This window comes from Neofelis nebulosa, chromosome 1, assembly GCF_028018385.1.
Source record: "Neofelis nebulosa isolate mNeoNeb1 chromosome 1, mNeoNeb1.pri, whole genome shotgun sequence".
In the NCBI taxonomy this organism is placed as follows: Eukaryota; Metazoa; Chordata; class Mammalia; order Carnivora; family Felidae; genus Neofelis; species Neofelis nebulosa.
The window spans coordinates 33,662,853-33,684,832 of NC_080782.1; the positions used below are offsets into that span (position 1 = coordinate 33,662,853).

Here is a 21,980-nt window from a genome sequence, read left to right on the forward strand (position 1 = left end):
GACAAAATGATGCCACCTGTTAGCTCCATTGAGAAAGTACCAAAGATGTGCTTCATCCCTTCTCCTAAGGAACATTTTAGAAATGTTTTGTAGTGCTTAGCAAGGAGCCTAGCGTACGGCAGGTACTTGGCAAATGTTTGCTGAATAACTGACTGAATAACGGCTCTGATCAACTATTGCAATGTTAAGGACAAAAATATGATTACGTGGAGTATTATTTGCAAATGCACAGTGTTTCACAAATGTAGAAATCATCACAGCTTTATAAATAGAAATCCTCTCATGTCTTGAACCCACCAATGTATATAATAGGCAGAGTTTTGGGGGGCACTTATGTTCAAGTTCAATCCCCAAAATTATCTTGGACCACATGTTGTTTTGTTTTGTTTTGCTGGGTTGTCTTTTAAATACTATGACAATGCTTAAATTTTGTTTTAAGGCTGATTTGAACTCCAATACATAAGGTTTGTATGGTGAAATACAAAGGCATTTCCCTTTTGAAATAGTGTTTCACACATTGGGCATAGTGAAGGTTCAGCAAAAGTAGATTTCATTTACCCTAAGCTTTTAACCTCAAAATGGTATCTTATAATAATAATACTAAATTAATATAATTTTGTTGCAGTGATATTGGTCTTCTTTGTGGTAATATCAGAGGCTGAGAGTAATAGATTTGGAGATACCTAACTTTGATGCAATGGCAGTACTCATGGCATTGCCTTTATTGGTGGAGAACATATCCTTTCACAGAGGAAATCCTTACATGATGATTCATATTTTTTTAAAAAAAATTATATTTTCTCATGCTCTGAGTCATGTTCTACTTAAGAGATCTACTTTTGGACTTATAATGCAACACTGATGACTATGAAATTAAAAAAAAAAAAAAGATAACTGGTACCAGCACTTTATTAGGCATTTCACTGGATACAAAGAAACTTTTTTTTACATTAAGAACAACAATCTTATCCAAAAGATTCACATTTGCTAAACAGAACAGTGGTAGGTATGTATTTTCTTTATACCACATTTATTAAAGTATCAGTGACCAGATCCTAAAAAGAGAAGGCACAGATCTGTCTCCCTCTGGTGAATTTCTGGTGTCTAGTGAAGGAAATGTCACCAGCTCTGCAAATTCTCATCCTTTAGAAATGAAGCAAATCAATGCAAATGTGTACAAGCAGGGACCATAAGATGGAAATGTTACATTAAGAAATTTGGATTTTCTTGTCATTCATAGGAATGTTAAGAGAGGAGGTAGGTACCAAAACTGTTCCCAAACACCAACCACGTTTAGATCGTGTCACGGATTCACTGTGGGATACAAGAGTATTTGAAAATTCTATTTTAGGAATTCCAACATAGTTCTATTCTCTGCAAACTGTTCTAGAAACTGGCCTTAGATTTCATTATTCTTACTCTGGGATGTCTTGAGTTCTCATTTCCTCCAAAAAAACTACTGGTTGTTATAATTTGCTTTGGCAAGTCTCCCTGCGGGGTACTGGTTCATTGTCAAGGTCCATATTCTATCACCTGCCCAATCCCAACCCAGTCTCCTGAGGACACTGTGTCTATATCCCAGACTTTTTTTCTCTCTCTCTTTTTAGCAATCAAAAGAGTTCTTTCTATGTCAGATTTTCTATAATTTCATAGATGATTAGCTCTAAACTGATAAAAATAATTTGTGGTAGGGTGGTAATGAGGGGAGTAATGGATTAGTTCGTTACCTCTCTGAAGAAAAAGAAACTGAATTTTAAAAGAGGTCCTGGTATCGAGTTGGAAGGTGCTACCACTTTCCAGGGGCATTTTTAAAAATTTAATTAATTAATTAATTTTTACATGTGAGAGACACAGAGCTTGAGTGGGGGATGGGCAGAGGGAGAGGGAGACATAGGATCTAAAGCAGGCTCCAGGCTCTGAGCTGTCAGCACAGAGCCTGGATGTGGGGCTGGAAACCACAAACCATGAGATCATGACCTGGGCTGAAGTGGGACACTTAACCAACTGAGCCATCCAGGTGCCCCTCAAGGGGCATTTTTAAGGTGTGGTGTGTTTTTGGATGTCCTAGTTACTGGGGAATATTACTTAAGGGATTAGTGGGGGAGAGTTTAGATCTCGAAACAGGATGGTGAAGGGAAATTTTGAATGTGGTGGCATTAATCTTATAGAGCTACTTGATTATGCCACCTATATTTGAGTTGGTCCTTTGTAAAGCATTCATGGAACTTGGCATGGACCAACATTTTCCTTCAGGAAGGGTATTAGGACTATAGATTTCCATAAGATACCTTAACATAGGGGTTCGGAGGGAGGTTGGATCTCACCCTTTATAGGTAGCCCAACTGAAAAAGAGAGAGGCAGGATGGATAGGGTTGCCAGATTAGGAGAAAAAAAAGAAAAAAAAAGGAGACATCCCATCAAATTTGAATTTCAGATAAACAATGAAAAGTTTTTGGTATGTCTCATGAAATGTTTTGGAAATTCTCATACTAAAAAATACTGTTTATCTGAAATGTGAATTTCACTGCGTGTCCTGTGTTTCATCTGGCAAGACTAAATATGGAAAAGAAATAACTGAGGATGGAGAAAGAGAGGCAATAAGACTGATTAATATTCCACACCCAGATACCAGGGTCAAGGAAGATTACAAAGTTTTTGCTCTGAGCATGACAACTCACGCAGATCCTTGAATTAGTCCTGCATTTTCTATTGCTGGTCTACACGCAGGCAGATAACAAAGGTGTAAAAGGATGTCGTACACCTGTGTTTTGAGAAGGGAACCGTGTTGGAACCACCCAATGTTGATGGGTCTCTAGTGACTCTCACAGAGCCTCAGCAGTCATCTTGACTGAGAATTCCAATGTTTAAAAAGCAAATGTCTGAAGAAATCATCTTTCACGGAAGACTTATCCTCATAAGCGGAATGGTTCCGTGTTTGGAAGAACAACTTCTGAAGTGCACTGGTTCTGTTGCTGATGGAAACAAATGTGAATCTAACTTTTTTGCATGATAATGAAGTGAATAAATACATTGACATTTGAAACTTTTGAGAGGTTTCCGGTACTCCATAAGCTGAACTATTTGCTTGGGGGAGCTCAGATAATTTCTAAAGCACATTCCTTACATGATTTTTTTACAAAGGCCATTTTAGACAAAAACATAATTTCTCTTCAAATTTTTATCCCAAATTACAACAAAAAATGGCAATGAGTTAAGGCTGGTCATAATGTGCCCTTTTTCTTTAGGATAAGTTTGATTTTTGATAAGATACAATATATTAACACACAAACCACATACAAGCACATACTTTTGACTCATACAAATATACATTTAGAACTAATACCTATAAAATCGTACCACAAATGAAATAAAAACTGCACAATTTTTAACAGACTCAATCAATACATTTTACAAATTCTACAGAACATTTTATTGATGTCATTGGGAAAACAAACGATTTAGAGCATTATTTAAAACTGTATATAACACAGGAGCCACCAATAAGTTATGCCAAATATAGCCTCTACACCATTGTGTCACTGTAATCTAGTCGAAAAGACTAAAATGCTGTCAAATAAAATACTTGTAAAAACCTTGTTTAGCATATCCTGAGGGACACTGTGCATTATTTTCTGTTAGTGATTCAAAAGTCAAGCACTCTACCTATGAAGCTCTCATTTGGATGAGCAACCAAAGGTTAGGAGGTTGCATCATCGCATCTGTAGAACTATAGAACTGGAAACTCACGAGAACATGCATTTCCTGAGACCTCCAACTTTCCAGTCTGGAATGCTAACAGGGGAGAACCTGAACAGGTGACTCTGGCTAAAACACGTTAGGACCTCAAAGAACTGAAAACAGCTTTAAGTCAAGATGTTTGTTTGTAACTTTGATTCAAGTCCATCTTCAATTCTCCAGCTTGAAGCGTAATTGACAATGTATTTAGACTATCACTGCTCGTCATTTCTTATTTATGATGGTCTCATTTTTCACTGGTTTTCTAGTGATTTTTTTCTCCTCTTGAATATGTAAATATCTGAGTTATGTTTATGCCCATTAACATAAGGAAATACTGATTTTAAGAGTTAAAATGGCAATAGAATCAGGTTGGGTGATTAGAGAGTGCAGTTGTAACTTGAATAATGCGTGTGAGATGTGCATCCCGTGTGTGTGTATGTGTGTGTGTGTGTTTCTATGCGTGTACACACACAGGCACATACATGCCAAACACTTAATGCTCTAGTACATTCACTGCTGGGTGGTGCTCTATGAAAAGTGAGTTTTCCCAGTATGGCTGAAAGTGAATATTGAGGTCATCATACAAAATATCCTAAGGCTTTTCAAAGATGCCTCCTCATTCTCTGCACTCGTATGAATGTGTGGTAATAAGGGAGACATAAATGATAATGGCAAAGTATTCGCCGTTTCGGTCCTTCAAAATTACAGACAGGAAAGCAAACGAAAAAAAAGATATTCTTTGCATATCTTCCCTCATGCCACCCACTCCTTTGATTTCCTGCTGCAGATTGGGTAGTGGTTGGATTTTGTTTCTGTTTTTGCCTTGTAGGCCTTGTGACATAAAGTTTTAAGAAAAAGCCAAACAAAAAGTGCACCAAGATATATCGCCTACATCCTGGGGCCTATTTGTAGCCCTTGTGCTCCTGGCTCTCTGGAAAGACAATGCCCTGCGAAGACAAAGGAGCAGAGGCTGAGGGTAAGCTCTGATTGCATAATACTAGTCCTCACCCCCACTCCATTTAAGGCCCACAGCCTGCTCCCTACATCCGCCTCAGGGCAGAGCCAGTAGGCAGAAGACAGCCAAAGGCACCTTGTCTCTGTTCCCCTTTCCAAGGACTCCCTCCTGGTGACTCTCCCTCCAGCTGGAGGACCCATGGTCCACTTCTACCTGCTCCCGCCTTTAGAAATGAAGGCAAGTCCGTTTATTCTTGGTGCCTGCTACGTGGGGACTGTATGTCCACATGGAAACCATAACATTGACTTGAAAGTACCTTTTGTCCAACAAGGTTTCTGCATGCATATCATTAATAGCAATAAAAAGCTTTCTCCAGTAAAAAAAAAAAAAAAAAAAAAAAAAAAACCTGCACAATTAGTCTAATGCTTCAGCATGTTTGTTTTTTCCAGCACCCAAATGACAAATATGGTAAAGCTAATCCTAAGCAAACATTATAAGAAAGCATCTAAGTTCAAGAAAATACAACATAGTTACCCCTATATTTTATTCATTCCTCATTAATATGTTGAAAGATTTATTTTCTGCCATATTTATAAGTTAAATCCTTGTGTCATTGCAAGTGTGCTTGGCTAAAGATCCTCCCAAGGGATGAGTAATGAATTGTCAGAGAGAAGATCTGCTCACAAAGCAAATTGACAGGATGTAAATTTCAATAATCCGTAGTCCTTTAAAAAGGATTCATATTCAACTGCACATTAAGAGCAGGTGAAAGAGATAAAAAGACAATAAACTGCAAGAGGAGGGAAGGTGGAAAGAAAACTATATTTGTGAATAATTAAGTCCCAAGCCAGAATATTTTTACAAACATATTTGAAGATAATCAGCTACTCTACTTTCAAAGGTCTTAACCACTCTTTTCATACCTTGCTAAGGGTTTCAGTCTCAAAATTAAGTGATTAAATATTACCAATATTTTCCCTGGAAAAGGAGAACTGTGATTATACCCGTGTCTGCGTGTGTCTGTGTGCATTTGTATCTGTCTGCCGGCAGGAGTGGGTACGTGTTGGCATACGGGGGGTGGCACGACAGACACACAACTGGAATGTGGAAGCGTTGCACGTCTGCATACTGCTGCAGCTCTCCCAAGCACAACTACACATTCTTCATAAACATTCTCTTCAGGGTGAAAATTTTCTCTTTCCTCCCTGCAGCTGCTAAAAAATACTATTTTCTGACAGTGAGTATTTATAACCTTATAACTAGCTCTTAATTACTCAAAATCTTGACACAATCTTGGGATCAACCCCCTTACCTAGGTGTAAGAGATCAAACCGTATGTCCTATGTTTAAATTAATTAAAAACTGCAGACATGCTTTTATTTTTCTATTTTCCTATGGCCCTACTTTGCGTGGAACGCATTTCCCCGGGAAACTCTTGAGGTGCAATTATTTCTAAACACGAAGTTAAACCAATTCATAATTATAAGAATTTCAGCAATTTATAGATTTTTAGAAATGCCTCATTCCTGTGAGGCACACAGGTAAGGGTTATTGTGCTCTTTTGGAATATTTTAGAGTTGTCAAATATCACAAAGACACCAAGGAGGGAGCAAGGCTCAAAGCGGAGTTATCATTTTCCTTCTCTGTAGATGTGGACTATATCAAATGTTGAGACACAGAAAGTTTCTGTGAAACTTTTGCCTCTCCCCCAGGCTCGATTCTGGGGTAGGATAGAACCCAGAAGTGATGAGTCAGTGTTAATTTTCAGTGTGTCTGCCCACACCCCATGTATTTAAGCATCTCCTAAAAACATTTCATGGATCTTTAAGATTTTACACTATACATGGTTTCAAAAACTTTTTAATTCTTTCTGCAACCCTTCCTCTTTTCTCGACTTTCCTCAACTTCGAGTAAAAATTTGAACTGAAGCTGCTCGAAATACGTTCCTCAAAATTTGAGATTTAGAATTACATGTTCGGAGATGCCAATTTGGTAGGAAAGCTTGCACAATGTTTCATTTCTTTCTTCTTCATTTTCCTTCCTTTTTCTTAATCAAGAGAATTAATAGGGGAGATTTTGTAAGAGTTCTTTTCAGAGCTTCCTGATTTTAACACGTCTGTCATAATTTTTTACTTACTGAGGATTTGCAGGGCAATATTACTTAAGAGATTCCTGAATTAAAATGGCATCCATCTCTTCTCCCTCCTCCATTTTCCACTATAGGGTTGGCACTAATCATTCTTTCAAAAAAGTTTTTACTCTATATTTATAGCTGCCTTAAATAGAAACACTGTGAAACACTGTTATATTCATATAACACAAAAATTACTGATTATGGCCTCCAATATTACTGATGCAGGGAAACTGATTTGATGCATATTTTCTATGACCAAAAGTTAGCAATGATCGACCAATTGCAGACAACTATAGAATATTATATTATACCAAGTCTTCACAAAAACAAATTTCAGTACAACGATGTAATACACATTACGTTGGGCATTCAATTGTTTTGAGTCCCATATGGCAGCTGATTAAAAAGAGCGAGCGAAAGAGGGAGCGGAAAGGTTCAGTTAGTGGAAACAGTGTAGGAGCCCTAGGCTGAAATCGGAAACGCAATCAAGTAAACACTCATGAGTTATACGTTACAAAGACTAATTCTGAAAAACAAAATTCACTGGTCTTTTTTTATCCCTAACACTAGTAGCAGATTTTGCTCATCAAATGGGAAATGAAGTATTTATAGTAATGCAGAGTATGATAATCATCACTGAAGAAATGGATTCCCCCTTTTCCCACCCACTACCTGCCTAATCCCCTCAGAGACTCAGTGGAATAGGAAGATCAGAGTGTTTATAGATAATATGCCTAGTACAATGAGTCTTCTCTATCTTACTCGTGGATGCTCCAAATGGTACTATCAAGTGTTGGCTTCTCCCTCATCAAAGACATAGTTGAGCTTTATGACAGTGCTGATGAAATCCCCAAGTTCTACAAAATCAGCAGTGACAATATTGATGCCACTCTCTCCTGGCTTCTGTGTGCGGACCCACTGCATCATGGCAGGAAGAGCTCTGAGAAAGGAAAGAAAAAGAGAAGTCACAGGAGGCAAGATACTATTTTTCAAGCTTACAACACCCAGGCTTAACTTTAGTTTTCTAACTTATTAAAATAAATGCCCAATTATAGACACAGAATAGAGAAAAAAAAAAAAAAAGCCAAATGGACAATGGTAGATTTTTAACCTCTGTAGGGACTCTGCAGGAGAAACATTCACTAGAGCGGTCCATATTAGACTCTTTCTCTTTGGAGATCTCAGTTGCTGTGAGAGTTTATAGGGCAGTTTTCCCACTGAGAATACAACATTTTTGCACGCGTATTCTAGTTCGGCATGGTGTGATTTCAAACCCTGCAAAGGTATGCGTGGTGAGGTCAGAGATGACTACGTACACCTAACAAACATTTATGATGAGCTTGTTATTTTCGGAAAATGTGCTAGACACTGTAAATAGAGACAACAGAAAAAACCTCTGCATCCAAAGAATGCATGATTTGCTGGTGGGAAGGTAGATACGGAAAAACATTTTAACGTAATACAATCAGGGCTCGTCCTTTAAGCAGTTAATGATCACCTATTATATTCCAGATACCATTGGAGGCCCTTGGAAAACTTGAATGAACCAAGAAGATAAAAATATTCACCTGTGAGGAGCTTACATTCTAATAAAGAGGGACAAACAATAAATAACAATCCTAAATAAGTTATGTCATTTGATAGGAGGGAATAAGAGCTATAAAAATGGAGACAAAAAAGGATTAGGAATGTGCAGGTAGAGAGGGGTGGTATAGATTACAACTTAAAATAGGGTGGGTTATAGGCCTCATGGATAAGGGGATGTTTGTGCAAAGTTAAAGGAGACAAGGGAGTTAGTCATGTGAATATCTAGGGAAAGCATTTCAGTTACCACCATGGCCCTAAAGGGGTAGCGTGTCTACTTGGAAAAAGATCTGATATTCAGGACACAAAGTGCTGTTAAGAGCCATCATAGAAGAGTTAGAGCTACAAGAGTGGATAAGATTACCTGATTTTGCAGAAGGAGAAGAGAAGAGAGAATCTGAAGATCACGTGAGGGTTGAGCGGAAAACTTGATTCAAGAAAAGAAAAAGAGAAGTAGGTATAGAGGTAGAAGGAAAATCAGGAGCATGTAATTATGAAAATCAGGGCAAAAAGGAAGCCACGCCCCTTTCGGTTTGTGAAGCAGAAGTATGGAATGGAATAGACACCCATTTCTCCAGATCTCAGAAAGCATATCTGGTCTAAGCAAACTCCACTATCCCAGGCAACACTGGGTCGACTGCCTTGGACTACCTTAATCTGGTGGATAAGACCTTAAAAATTCTGATCCATGTTTTTCAGCATATACATTTTCCCATTGGACACAGATAGGGGAGGATCCAATTGCTTCTAAACGAGCATGACATGGATCTAAATGCCTTCATAGAATAGACTGGCAGGTGGAGAAATTTGGTCTTCACAGCAACAGTCTGAGAAGATAATTGCACCTTACAATGAAAAATCTGGATCCCTAAGTACAGACAGAAGTGTGTTCAAGTTGATTAGAAAGGCAGATGCCTTTGCTATGTGTGTGCAGCCACTCGGGTTTGAATTCCATTACTTTTTCTTCTGGACTTGCCAGAGCAGAAGATATCTCTCTGTTGTGAATGCAGAATCATCTTGGCATTTTAGAAAAGGTGGACACTGTGGAAAAAGTTATCAGAACTGGGGCATTTCCTGGGAGGAATTGGGAGGTGGGAGGTGGCATGAATAGGATGACCCTGAGGCCAGTGCTCATTATGTATTGACCTTAACTGTGTGCTGGTTCACTAGATTCCTTGAAGTTCAAGGTCACAGCAACTAATTCCCATCTTAGAACCATGACCACCACAGAAACAGCTCTTCAGATGCCTTCTACCACTCAAAGATTAAAATTCCTGGGCCTGAATTTAGCAACTCATTATCATCCCCATAGGGAGATGTTAGGAGAATGTAAGAGTGCTCTGCTCTGTTTCCTATAAAATAGATTGCTCTGAGGATCGATGAAACATCCTTTTGGAATAGCGTGTAGGCCTCAGGTGAAAAAAAAAAAGAATTTTACATTTAAAATGCCATTTCTCTGAGTTGTGGGAATACTTCTATTTTTCTGTTCAGATACACTTTCCTAAAGACAATATGATACCAAAGACAAAACAAGTAATAATGCCAGGTTGGATCTCAAGTACTCAGACAGTTTTAAGTAGAATTAGATTAAACAAAAAGACTCAATATACTGTATTAAAACCAGCTAATGCTACTGAAGTTATAATTATTTAGAATGGCATTTCTTAACCCATTTTCATGATGGCCGCCCTATGGAGCCTTTACAAATAGTTTTTCCTACTCACTCTCCTGCTCCATGATAGACTGTGTTGATATACTGATTATATATCTGTGTTTTATACACAAAAAGAGTTGATTTTGCTTTTGCCCTCCCGAGAACCAAGGTTTGCCCCTTTGGGCGCAATATTGATATTGACAATGCAAGATGTACAGCTAATTACCAAGTTTTGATTATATTTAGTGTTGGATAGAGTGACCTACTCTGGTGCTAATAAAATATTATCCCAGTGTAACAATTTTCATGGTATAAGCTGGTTAAACTGTAGTTTTTTAAATCATTCATTCATTCAACAAAGATGTACTGCACACCTCTGGAGAAGAGGGTTCTAACTACAGTTCCCTAGAAGCACCCTGAAGTTCAAAACTTCATCTCTCTCAGAGAAATGTTGCCATAGACTTGTCCCCACAGTCCTTTCTGTGCTTTTTCTACACTACAACCGGGACAATCTCTTTTCATTATTTCTCTACAAAAACAACCACAAACTCTTCTCTCACCTACAAGATACACCTAGCTCTTCAGCAGTGTAGATGAATTTGTCTACACTTCTCTCACACCATCCACCACACACACCCCTCTTTGGCCTCGTCTGTTATTACTTCCTACGTGCTAATTTGTTCTCCAGCAATACTGAGAGGCTTGTATCTTTCCCTAACCACACCCTGTGGTTTCATCATGCCCTCAGTATTTTTTCAGGCCTTACCTTTCTATGAAATACCATTCCTTCTTCAGTACCTCTTCTTGGTTTAACTAATTTCTATTTGCCCTTTACGATTTGGCTCAGCCATTATCTTGATCCCTCCCACTTTAGTCTGGGTGAAGAACCCTTTCCTTTCTTTATGCTTTATATCCTTTAAACATAGTTCTGTGACTATGCATTGCGCACAGCATTGAGATAATTCATTTCCATGCCTCTTTCTTTCAGTGCCTGCACACTTTTCAAAAAACAAAAATCATATCATAGTCACCAGTATACTGCCTGTACCTACCACAATACCTGAAACCTGAAAGGAAAAAAAAAACAAAACCACACTTGTGGAACTTAAATGTTGAACTAGAAATCTTGGTCTCAGATGTCACAAAGTCTAACAAGCAAAATGGATGCAAACCAACTGTAACAATATAATATGGTACAATGATCAGGGGCATAGGATTCCATGGGAGCATATTAGATGAAATAATTTATGTCACTTAGGAGAAATTAAAGAAGAATTTAAGGAATAGATCACAAAACAGATGGCATCTGAACTTGGTCATGACTCATTAGATAAAGAAGGAAGGCATTTCAAGAGAAGGGAAAGTACATGCATAAGCCTAGGGTCTGTCCAGAGATGGGCAAGGATTAGAGTCGCGCATATAAAGTGCTAAGATGAGTGTCTGGCTCTTTGTCAGTGGTACTGTCTCGAATATCCACTGAGGGACGGCCTGTGCAATGAATGCCCTGCTCCAGTCTCCAGAATCTCCAGGAAGGAAGGCAGCAGGAAATTCTGACAGCCACCTAGCCATAATACAGTCGTAATGGAAAAATGAGCCCGTGGGATTTGTTTCCAACGTCCACAAACCCAATCAAAGACAGAAAGGAGGAGAGAGGTCCTGGTGCTATAAGGGCAAGACTGGTGATGAGGGTTTTAGGGAAATGTCCTGGGAAGGGCTTTGTTTCTAGGCACACGGTTGTGGCAAACATCTGAGTATGCTTGTCCCGCTACAGATGCTAATTAAGTTGGCAAAAGAGCAAGCAGTTTCAGAACCAAAGGAAGCCTCAAAGCCCTTCTCTGGACTGTGGAGCTCTCCCGAGGAAAGGCATCTTCAAACAGATTGCAGGCTTCTTAGGGCAGAAACAGGCACATCTGCAGGAGTCCGGATAACCTCCCTCCAAGGAACAACAAGAGGGGAGAGAAATGGCGGCCAGAGGTCTTCTGAAGCGTCAGCTTTGAGAATCAGTTCTGAACAGATTTAAAGGAAAAGACAGGAGTTGAAAGTACTGAGTTCAGCAGCCCTCAGTGTGCTGACCTTGACTTATTAATTCATGTCAATCTCCTACTTAGGATGCTTCAATCACTTCTTTGTGCTCTGAGCACAAAGGTAAAAATCCTTAACTGGCCTATGAAACAGCTACCACTAGCGGCTTCTCCACTTGCGTCTCCGGTCACTCTTCCCCTGGTTGGATTCTAGCCACGTCCTCAGTCTTGCTTCTGGACCAGCCTGAGTTTGCTCAGGGAACTTTGTAGACGCTGTTTTGTTGTTTGCCTGTTTTTTATTAGAATGTCTTCTCTTTTATGCCCCTTTACTTGGCCACCTCACTCGTCTTTCAGGTGATAGTTTAAATGTCACGGCTTCAAAATGCTAGTCAGAATCATAATTATATTTATGTATTTGATCAATATCTGTCTCCCCGACTAGACTGCAATCGCTTTGAGGAGGAGGACTGTTTGTTTTCCCACTGATGTATCCCCAATGCTTATGGTAGTGCCTGGCATAGACTAAGTGCTCAATAAACATTTACTGAGTAAATGAACAGGTTTTATGTTTTTAAATTACTTTGGGAATAGAGATGTATGCAGTAACATAATTCGTGAAAAGTCTGCTCGGTTTTCCTCACTGTGGCTACTGCCACAGATTTGAGTTTGTGAATTCACGTTATTTTGTTGATGAAAGTGTGTGTGCGTTTTTTAAATTAACTTGACCAATTTGTACAATGATTTTCCCTGCCTTACACATACAGTGTTGGGAGAGTCTGTGTAATAATAATGATAGTAGTGACCATTATAAGAATAAAGTATATCAGAATTAAACTTAATCAGCTTCATTTACTATCAATTTCATATTAGTGTTCATGATTAATTCTAATTGCTTATCATTTAATTAGATTTAAATATACTAGGAATCCATGTCAAATTTATATTCAAGTGTGTGTGTATACACATAATACTTTTACCACAAATGCATTTTATATATGTTACTTCTCTAACTTCTCGAAACTGGGGGTTTTTTGCAGTTATGAATGAATGATCGTAGATAATAAAATACTTGCATCTTTCAGTGAATTTTATTTGAATGTATTTAATTAAACAATGACATGTTTCTTTTATTGAATTAAATAGGATCTCCGAATTCATTTCATTAATTTTTACAAAACTCTCTGATGGCCTTGGGGATAAAGATTACAAATGAAAATGTCAGAGCCTCATTACTGCCTGTCCCAGACCCAGCCTCTCCTGAGATATGGATTTTTGTTGATCAGCAAAGTTTAAAATTACAATCACAGGTCTTTCTTTCCATGAGCAACTGAGTCACCCAGGACCAACTAATTAAAATCAAGTCCGACATATTTTAAAATGTGATTTCCTATCAGTCTGGCTGTTTCTGAAAGCTTAGAAATTTCACTTGAAAAGGTAAAGAAAAGAAAGACAAAATAAAGAGAAGCCCTTGCGTAAAAGGTTGGTGTTTTATTCACCAAAGGATACAGTGATAAAAGGTAGGGCTTTTGCATCTGTAGGTTTAAACCCTGAAAGAAGCTTAAAAATAACCTCAGGTAGACAGATGGGTTATCTCATAAATCATAACTTCCTAAAATACAAGGCTTATCATTCCTTGCTAAACCTGTGTCTGTTCAGGAAGCTGCATATCTGATTTATGCCTGATGAAAATAGCTCATTTTTGAAAAAATCCTTTTCCCCTAGAATTGCACACAGAGGAAGAATGAAGTCGTGAATTATCTATAAGACAAATGCCCTCACAAACAACTCTAGAGATTTTAGAGGACTTGAGCTTTCCTAAGTAGGAGACTAAAGCCTTCCCGTGCCTTCCTATGACCTACACTACATACTTGCAGAACTAAATTACTGCAGCCATTAGGTGTAAAACAGAAAATAATTAAAGGCATGACTACATACATAGCTGGTCTGAATTTTCCCCTCTCTGGCAGTGAAAGGACGAAAGCCCTCTCTCCTTGACTTTTCTAGATTCTCTGCTTAAAACTCCATTTGTAGCTTCATAAAGACATCTGTTCAACAAATATTTATGAAGCACCTCTTACGGTGTGCTGAGAACGCAGTGGGGGTCAGAAACAGACACAGTCCTTGCTCTCCCGGCACATACAGTCTAGTAGGGGAAAGAGATTTGTTACAAAGAAAAAAAGAAAACAATAACAAATAACAGGAAAGCAAAACCTGGGTTGGTATTAAGAGAGAAACTTCAGTTCTGGTCCTGACTATAGTAATGTGTTTTATTTATAATCTTGCATAAATTATGCAAACCCTCTGTATCCCAAATTTCCCTAATTGTAAAATTAGAAATAATAGCACTCGGAGGTAGACACACCCACACACAAAGTGATGATATCTATGAGGGTACGATTCAAATGTAAGGTCCAGGGTTGCTCAATTTTTTTTTAATATTTATTTTTGAGAAAGATACAGACAGAGTGCGAGCAGGGAAGGAACAGAGAGAGAGAGGGAGATACAGAATCCAAAGCAGACTCTGGGCTCTGTGCTGACAGCACAGAACCTGACGTGGGGCTAGAACTCATGAACCATGAGATCATGACCTGAACTGAAGTCAGATGCCTAATCGACTGAACCACCTGGGTGTCTCTCGGGACAGGGTGGTTTAAACGTGACTCAGCACAACCGTGAAAGCAGACATGTTTTGGGGGCCATGGGATAAGGACATAAGAGCTGCTGTCATACCAGGCATATCAGGCAGGGGACGGACCTGCCTTCATCATCACCCTTACTAGTGGCTTTAAGTTTTCAAAGGGATACATTCCAAGTCCTCACGAGTACATGAAAGCTATCTCACCTCCTTCCCATGCCGGACAGGTTGTTTAGTTTATTTTTGCGTTTGTTTAGCAAAAAGCAATGCAGTCAAATCAAAGCAAAGGACGCCATTCCTTTCCTTTGATGCTGGCAACAGGAGCTTCTTATTGTGGCGTGGAACAAAACCGTTAAAAATTCATTTTCAATTAAAACAAGATCTAGAAACTACAAGAAGAATGGTGTTTAGAGCTCATAAAATGTCCTGTGTCTGCAGGCTCATCATTTGCTCCCAGCCAATGTTGCAGCATAAGCCGTAACCCTGCTCGGAGAACAGAGGGTGAGGGGTCAGCTTCCCAGTGAGCAGGGACTCTCTTGTCTGCTAATTTTTTAAGGGAGCAAGCGAGCAATAAAACATTGCAAATTCTAAACACAGAGACCCTTCCGGATGTTGAGATTTAGATTGCCAGGAGGCACACAACGGGTTTTCATTCAAGGGTAGCAGCTCACGATTACAAACACCTCTGTGCGGGGTCAGGGGTTTTCACCTCAGTTTGTTCCTCCACACCAGATAGCCCCTCACTCGGGGCAATGTTCAGGTACTCAAAGTTCAGAAGCAATTGACTTCATTCAGTACAGTTTCTATCTGTGGGCATCTGTCCTGCCTTTCTGCTCTTCGGAAAGATTTCCATTGGCTACAAAAGAGCCACAGTTGAACGGACCCTGAAAGCAAATTTGACATTTCTGATTTCGCTGGGAACAAACATCTCAAGGACTCTCCAGGTTGATCCCTTGGCTCTCAATGATTCCCTGCTTGGGGGGATAATCAGAGGTTGCAATGTAAGCCACCACAGAAATCAGTCACCCATGAGCTGTCGTCGCACACGTTAACTGAAATGCCACTTTTTTTTTACTGCTGGCAGGATCATGGTATTAATTCAGTTTTAGTGTTGAGTACCTATTGTTTATTGGCAGTTCTAGTGGAATTCTGTATGCATTTAATTTTAACAATGGGGAGATAAGTTATTACTTATCAAATAAACATTTATTAAGAGAAGACAGGCTCTCTGAGGGGAAAATGTGGTAAAAGGTCCTTGAAGGTGAAATCCTGGTAACCACTGGTCTCCATCACATTCATGTATTCCCTTGTACTGTCAACAAATGTTTACGGAGTACGTACCATGTGGCAGTTGTTGGGACAGATACAGATATGGATCAGACATGGTCTTTGCCTTAATTATGGAACTAATTCTGGAATTGCCTGTACTGCTGCAAATAAGACATTGCTTAATTGCTCTAATAGTCTTGCATGGAAGCAAATGGAGATGTCCCCAAAGCTTCCTCTGGCCTCATGAACTAGCTGCTGGCCTCTTTCTTGACACACACTAATTCAAATGGAAACATTCCATGGACTCTTATAAATTCGTGAGGCTAAATAAAAACTACTCTCTAAGGACTCATAAGTTAAGTGAGTATTTATCGAGTTTTAATGGACTGCCAACAATCGATATAGGGGCAGAGGAAAAAGCAAAATCTTTAGAATCAGACAGAGCCTTATTTGAGTTACTAATGAAATGTGACCTCAAGGAAGGTTATGGAACCTCCCCAATGTGAAGTTTCTCCATTGTAAGTTGGGCATATAATGGTACATGCCTCATAGTGTTTTTGCAAGAATAAACTAAAACAATATAATATAGATAGGTGGTACAGCATAGAGGTGAAGAGTGAAGACTTTGGAGCAGACTCTGAATTCACACCCTGCACTCTCATCTATACTTGTGTTACTTGAGGCAAGTCACTTCAACTCTTCTAGCTTTATCTTCCTCACTCTTGAAACAGAATAAAAAGAGAGAATGAACGTGAAGATTCAATGGAATGACATGTATATAAAATTTAGCATAATGCCTGAAAGATCAGAACTCCATAAATATTAGCTCCTCTTCCATTTTTACCGTTTGCTAAGGCTTAAAGTGCCCAGGACACATTAGACAACGAATAAACGTTAGCTACCTTGAATTTTTCATTTTTCCTCGTTTTAGGTTACCTTAAGGCAAGTGATGGAAAAAGTTACTCTACGTATAAAATGCATAGTGACTGCCATGAAGAGCGCCCACATCCATCCTTCCAGACTGGGGTGGCTCATTCTCCCAGCGGCTGAGTGTTGTTGGCGGCCACCTCTGAGCTGAGTTTCTGTCCAAGAACTGCCCTCAGGCAAAGAAAGCCACCTCACTCAAGGTGACATACCCTCTCTGAGGACAGCCTAATGACTGACATTGGGGAGGAGTATATAGAGGCACCTGCCTCAAAGTGGGACAATTTTGAAGATTCATCCCAGTCCAGAGCTTCTGTGGGCTTGGCTGAGACCTTTGTTGAGACTGCAGCCCAGCCCAGCTCCTCTCTCCGCCTAATCCTGTCTCCTCCACTCTGCCATAGGCATGGATCCCAAGGGAGTTCCAGAACAAAACTTCTGCATACAGATCTCAGCACCTCAGAGTGCGTTTCTTGGGAAACCCAACCTACAAGTCTCCAATTTAGATGGCCAGGAATTCTGTGATCAGTAGATTTTCTCTTTCAACCAAAGTAGGAATCAAGAGCGGCCTTTGGCAAACTCAGTGAGATGGAGAAATTGAAACCACATTTCCATTTCCAAAATGCAAACAGCGTCGGTCTTAGGCTAGTTTGAGGGTTGTTTGTTTGTTTGCTTGTTTGTTTTTGGAGGGCAGGTGGGAGGAGATCGCCAGAGGAAAACTGCATTTATGTTTAGTGCCATGCACGGTGCAGACTCACATGGGTACCTCTACTTCCTCTGGCAAAGCAGAAAGGCAACCAAAATTAGACTACTTAGAAACTCTCACCACATAATCTTCCTTTAATCATCTGTTAGAATTTTCCTCTATGCCATTATGCCATGAATAATATATCAGGCTCAGAAAATCCAAACCTACTTCTAAAGAAAATGTTTGTCATGGTCACTCTAATGGAAGACTTTTTCAATCCAAATTGCTCAGCAGAAGATGGGGAGGGGGGGGGAGGCATTTATTACATCAGCACAGACTTTTGTGTAAAGTACGCTGTGTAACTCCATGTCCCTGACACATTCTTTCAAAGATGAATGTGCTTTAGCATCCAAATCAGATGTTCAATTTTTTAAAAAGCCAAATTCAGAAATTTCACCTTCCTTAGAGAAAATGCTAACAGGTAGAACAAACGCACACAGAATGTAATTTGATCATAATATCCCAACTGCTAATGTGTTCATGTGTCTGTGGGCCCATGTAATCATGCATAATTATCAGGGGTGATTTCTTTGGCCTTTGCTCCTTAATCAGTGACAACTACAGGTGCAAGGAGGAGAGGAATGATTCGTCATCCGTTCTGCAAGAGAATAATATCCATTACGCTATTAATTCTATAACTTCCTCCTGACAGTGACCTTACAAAGTCAGAGTCTTTTCATAGTACCAAAAGAATGCAAAAGTTTAGGTCAATTAGTATGAGAAGAGTGTTTTCCATTGTGTTATCTGCTTGTTGTATCTTTGGGATATCATGTTATCTGACACTTTTTAAATTATCCACTTCAGCATTCTTTGACAACATGGAAAATTCCTAGAAACTTAATAATATAAAGCAAATATTGCTGAACCATGGAGGTGCCATATATGTGTATAATTTGTTAATACATTCTCCTTCTTTCTTATAGATTTTCTCCTTGCCATATTTAGAAAACTGACAGAGGGTATTAAGTCCTTAAGACATAAACAGTGACCACATTCTCTATATAAATGTTTTTTAAACTGAGTTCCACGGAACAATGTTTCATGAGATATTGAAAGATATTCCTAAGACAAATAAATATTTCTTTGGTCAAAAACGTATAGCTAATGTTGAAGCCTCTTTGATATGCACAATACACATAATAGCATATTAAGCACATTATCATTTTAAAACCATTGAAATGTTATTTAAATAAGTTAAAATTTATTTTCCTGTTTTCAAACTTATTTGACCCAAAGACAGTCCCACAACTACCAACATGCATATATACACCCTTTTTATTTCTTCCTATAAATCACCAGTGGACATGAGGTGGATCAAATGTTCTAAAGTAACACCGTTCTGGAACTATTGCAGTACAGCCTCATTTTCAAGGGCTCAACTCTGCCCTATGTTTTGGGGACTTGAAATTCTCATAGCCTCCTGAGTCAGACATCTTTGGACTACTCCCACTATTAGAAGGTTCTTTCTGACTACCCACTAGTCTTTCTTAGGTTAATCCAGAACAAATCTCTTCCTCTTCCACATGATATTCATTGAAATATTTGAAAATAACTGGGACTCTCTTACCCCACCATCTGTATCTCCCCTTCTCCATCTTAGACGTTCTATTTCCTTCCCTTATATAATTTAGTTTAGAACATTCTTTTTTTTTTAAGTTTATTTATTTATTTTGAGAGAGGGAGAGAGAAAGCATAAGCAAAGGAGGGTCAGAGAGAGAAGGAAAGAGAGAGTACAAAGCAAGCTCCACACTGTCAGTGCAGGGCCCAACGCCTGGCTTGATCCCATGAGATCATGACCTGACCTGAAATCAAGAGTTGAGTGCTTAACCAACTGAGCTTCCCAGGCGCCCCCAGTTTGGAACATTCTTATTGTATTTGTCAATCTCTTCTGGACACTCCACTTTGTTGATACTTCCTCCAAAAGAGGTACCTGGAAAATAATGCAATTTTCTAACCTGGGTGTAGAGTATAACAGAGTATTTCTACCCTCATTCTGGGTACTATTGTTCTCTTAGTATGGTCAAAGATTATTTTGACTGTTTCTCTAGTAATGCTTCCGAGATGTTTGCATCATCACCTTTTCTCTGGAATTAACAGCTTCTGAAGGAAGCGGGAAGGTATTATTCGGCAATGCTAGTGCAGGGGCAGGAGCTCTGTTTATAGAAAAGTCAACACAAGCTTGCTACCTTACACATTCTTCTCCCTCTTTAGCTCAGGCAATCTCCTTTCTGCTGCCACCAAGGAAGATATACAGCATGTAGGAGCTGAGATCCCCCCAGAACTGTAGAATAGCCCTCAAGAATGGTGTGAGGCTGGATAGCTGCTGGAGACTAAGGAGTAGGAGCAGAGGAGAAATGGAAGTTTTGGGCTTCTCAGAGGTAGCTCCAGCTGGCAGTAGCAATGACCTTGTCAGGGGATGTTAGCCATCCAGGTAAGTCTCCTCTGGGTTGTTTTAGAGTTAAGATATCAATATCAGAAAAACTTGTACATATACAGAGAAATTTGAAATGATATAATTTTTCAAAATTTGGAATCACATAGGCATGCAAATATTTGGCCATGTGAACTATCTGCCTGCCTAATTGAGTCTTCACTTAGCAAATTGAGAAGCAGGGCATGGCAAGATGACACAGTGACGATGCTGCCCTTCCTTAGGGCTGGTGCTCACTCTAGCTTTAATTAAGTCATTAATTAACTAGCTATTGATTCTAAGAGTCAATGAACATAGAATGTGCTATATGAAAGATGAGCATTATTACCAACAGTGTCTGGTTAAATTTTAGGGGAGGGTTTGAAATGTGGTCCTAAAAGAACAATTGCTACACTTTTTCCTTCACTAAAATCCTCCTTTACATTAATTTATAATGCTATAAAAATGTCAGCCCCCCCCCATCAAAAAAAAAGGTGAAATAAAATGCTTCCTCGTGACAGAACAGTCCTGGGTTATCTGAGGGGAGTCTGCAGGGGTAAGACTTTAAACGTTATTATAGAACTGATTCAAGCTGGAATAGAAGGAAAGACACTGGCATAGAGAGGTGACAGGAGCCTGATGCTAGTGATGTGAAGAGTTGTTGAAAATTCAGAAAAGAGGGTCTGGGTGTGTGTGTGTGTGTGTGTGTGTGTGTGTGTGTGTTGTGTGTGTGTGTGTGTGTGTGTGTGTGTGTGTTGTGTGCATGTGTATGTGTGTATGTTTTCTGGAATCTCAATTAACTTCCAAAATTCTATTGAGTCACTCCTACAACTGCATGTTTTTATACAGATGCTGCTCTCCTGGGTCCTTCCATCAGCAGCACTTGTGTGGAATAATGAAGAAACAGTTTCTTTTAGGGAATGAAGTGACCAGCGTGCACCACAATCTGCCTTATATCAGAGTATTTGCTTACAACTGAATTTTGAACTTGACCACACACAGTGTCCTTGAAAACACATGACATGATACTATGAAATTAAGTAACTAACATATTAAAATATCAAAACCTCCCTAGAGACAACAAAATGTATTTTATATATCACTGACATATCAATTAATTGATCTATCAATTAACCAAAAGTTGAATGCTAGGTGTCCTTAGTTTCTCTGTTCTAGACAAGAAGTACAATTATAAAAATCCCGTATATCCCTTCACCACTACAGATTGAAAGCTTTTCTTTCAAACAATCCAAGTTCAAATTTGAAAAGGAATTTACAAGGAGAAGTTGGTGGCGAATCAGACAGCAGCACTAATGATGGGCATTGTCTTTGATGACTTGTGGGCCAGCTGTTCATCAGTTTTACCAGCCCTGCCCCTAGGAGACACACAGTCAGGGAAGAACTTTCTTTAAGGTGGAATCGTCTGAGAGGGAACTGTTGCACAGGGACAGTGCTATTTTCAAGTGAAAGAATTAATGAATACTTTTCAACTAAAAGATCAAATCAGCAGGAAAGAACCCAAAGAATAATTTTATTAGGAACTTCCGTCCCACTGGAAGTCATTAAGTAGAAATCATTTGAAAATATCTTCAGATGTGTGGCTTTCTTAGCTACAAATAACAGAAAATGTATTTTATAACACGTCTTATTCCTGCTATTCCATTCCATTTTAGGGGATAAAAAAGGGATTGGCACTTAAAAAACAAACAGAAACCTTTCTTAATATCCTACTGAAGTACAGTATTTACAATAAATATAAAAAACATTGCTGATAAAATATTTGCCATTTTTAAACACTCGTTGCTACTATTTCTGATGACAAATAAAGAAGGTCCATAATGCTGATTTACTTTTCTTAGTAAAGTTTAGTAAACTTTCTTATTTACTTCACACTATCATATCTAGTGGAAT

At 39.0% G+C, this 21,980-nt stretch overlaps 1 protein-coding gene across 1 annotated transcript in view; it reads right to left on the bottom strand.

Moving 5' to 3' along the window:
- Positions 1-891: 891 nt before the first annotated feature.
- PLCXD3 (phosphatidylinositol specific phospholipase C X domain containing 3) overlaps positions 892-21,980 on the bottom strand; it is a 170,522-nt gene continuing 149,433 nt past the window's right edge. The window contains exon 3 of the mRNA XM_058718519.1: positions 892-7,767. Within this exon, the coding sequence (XP_058574502.1) occupies positions 7,614-7,767 (154 nt within the window). The 3' untranslated portion in view covers positions 892-7,613. The remainder of the gene's footprint in view (positions 7,768-21,980) is intronic.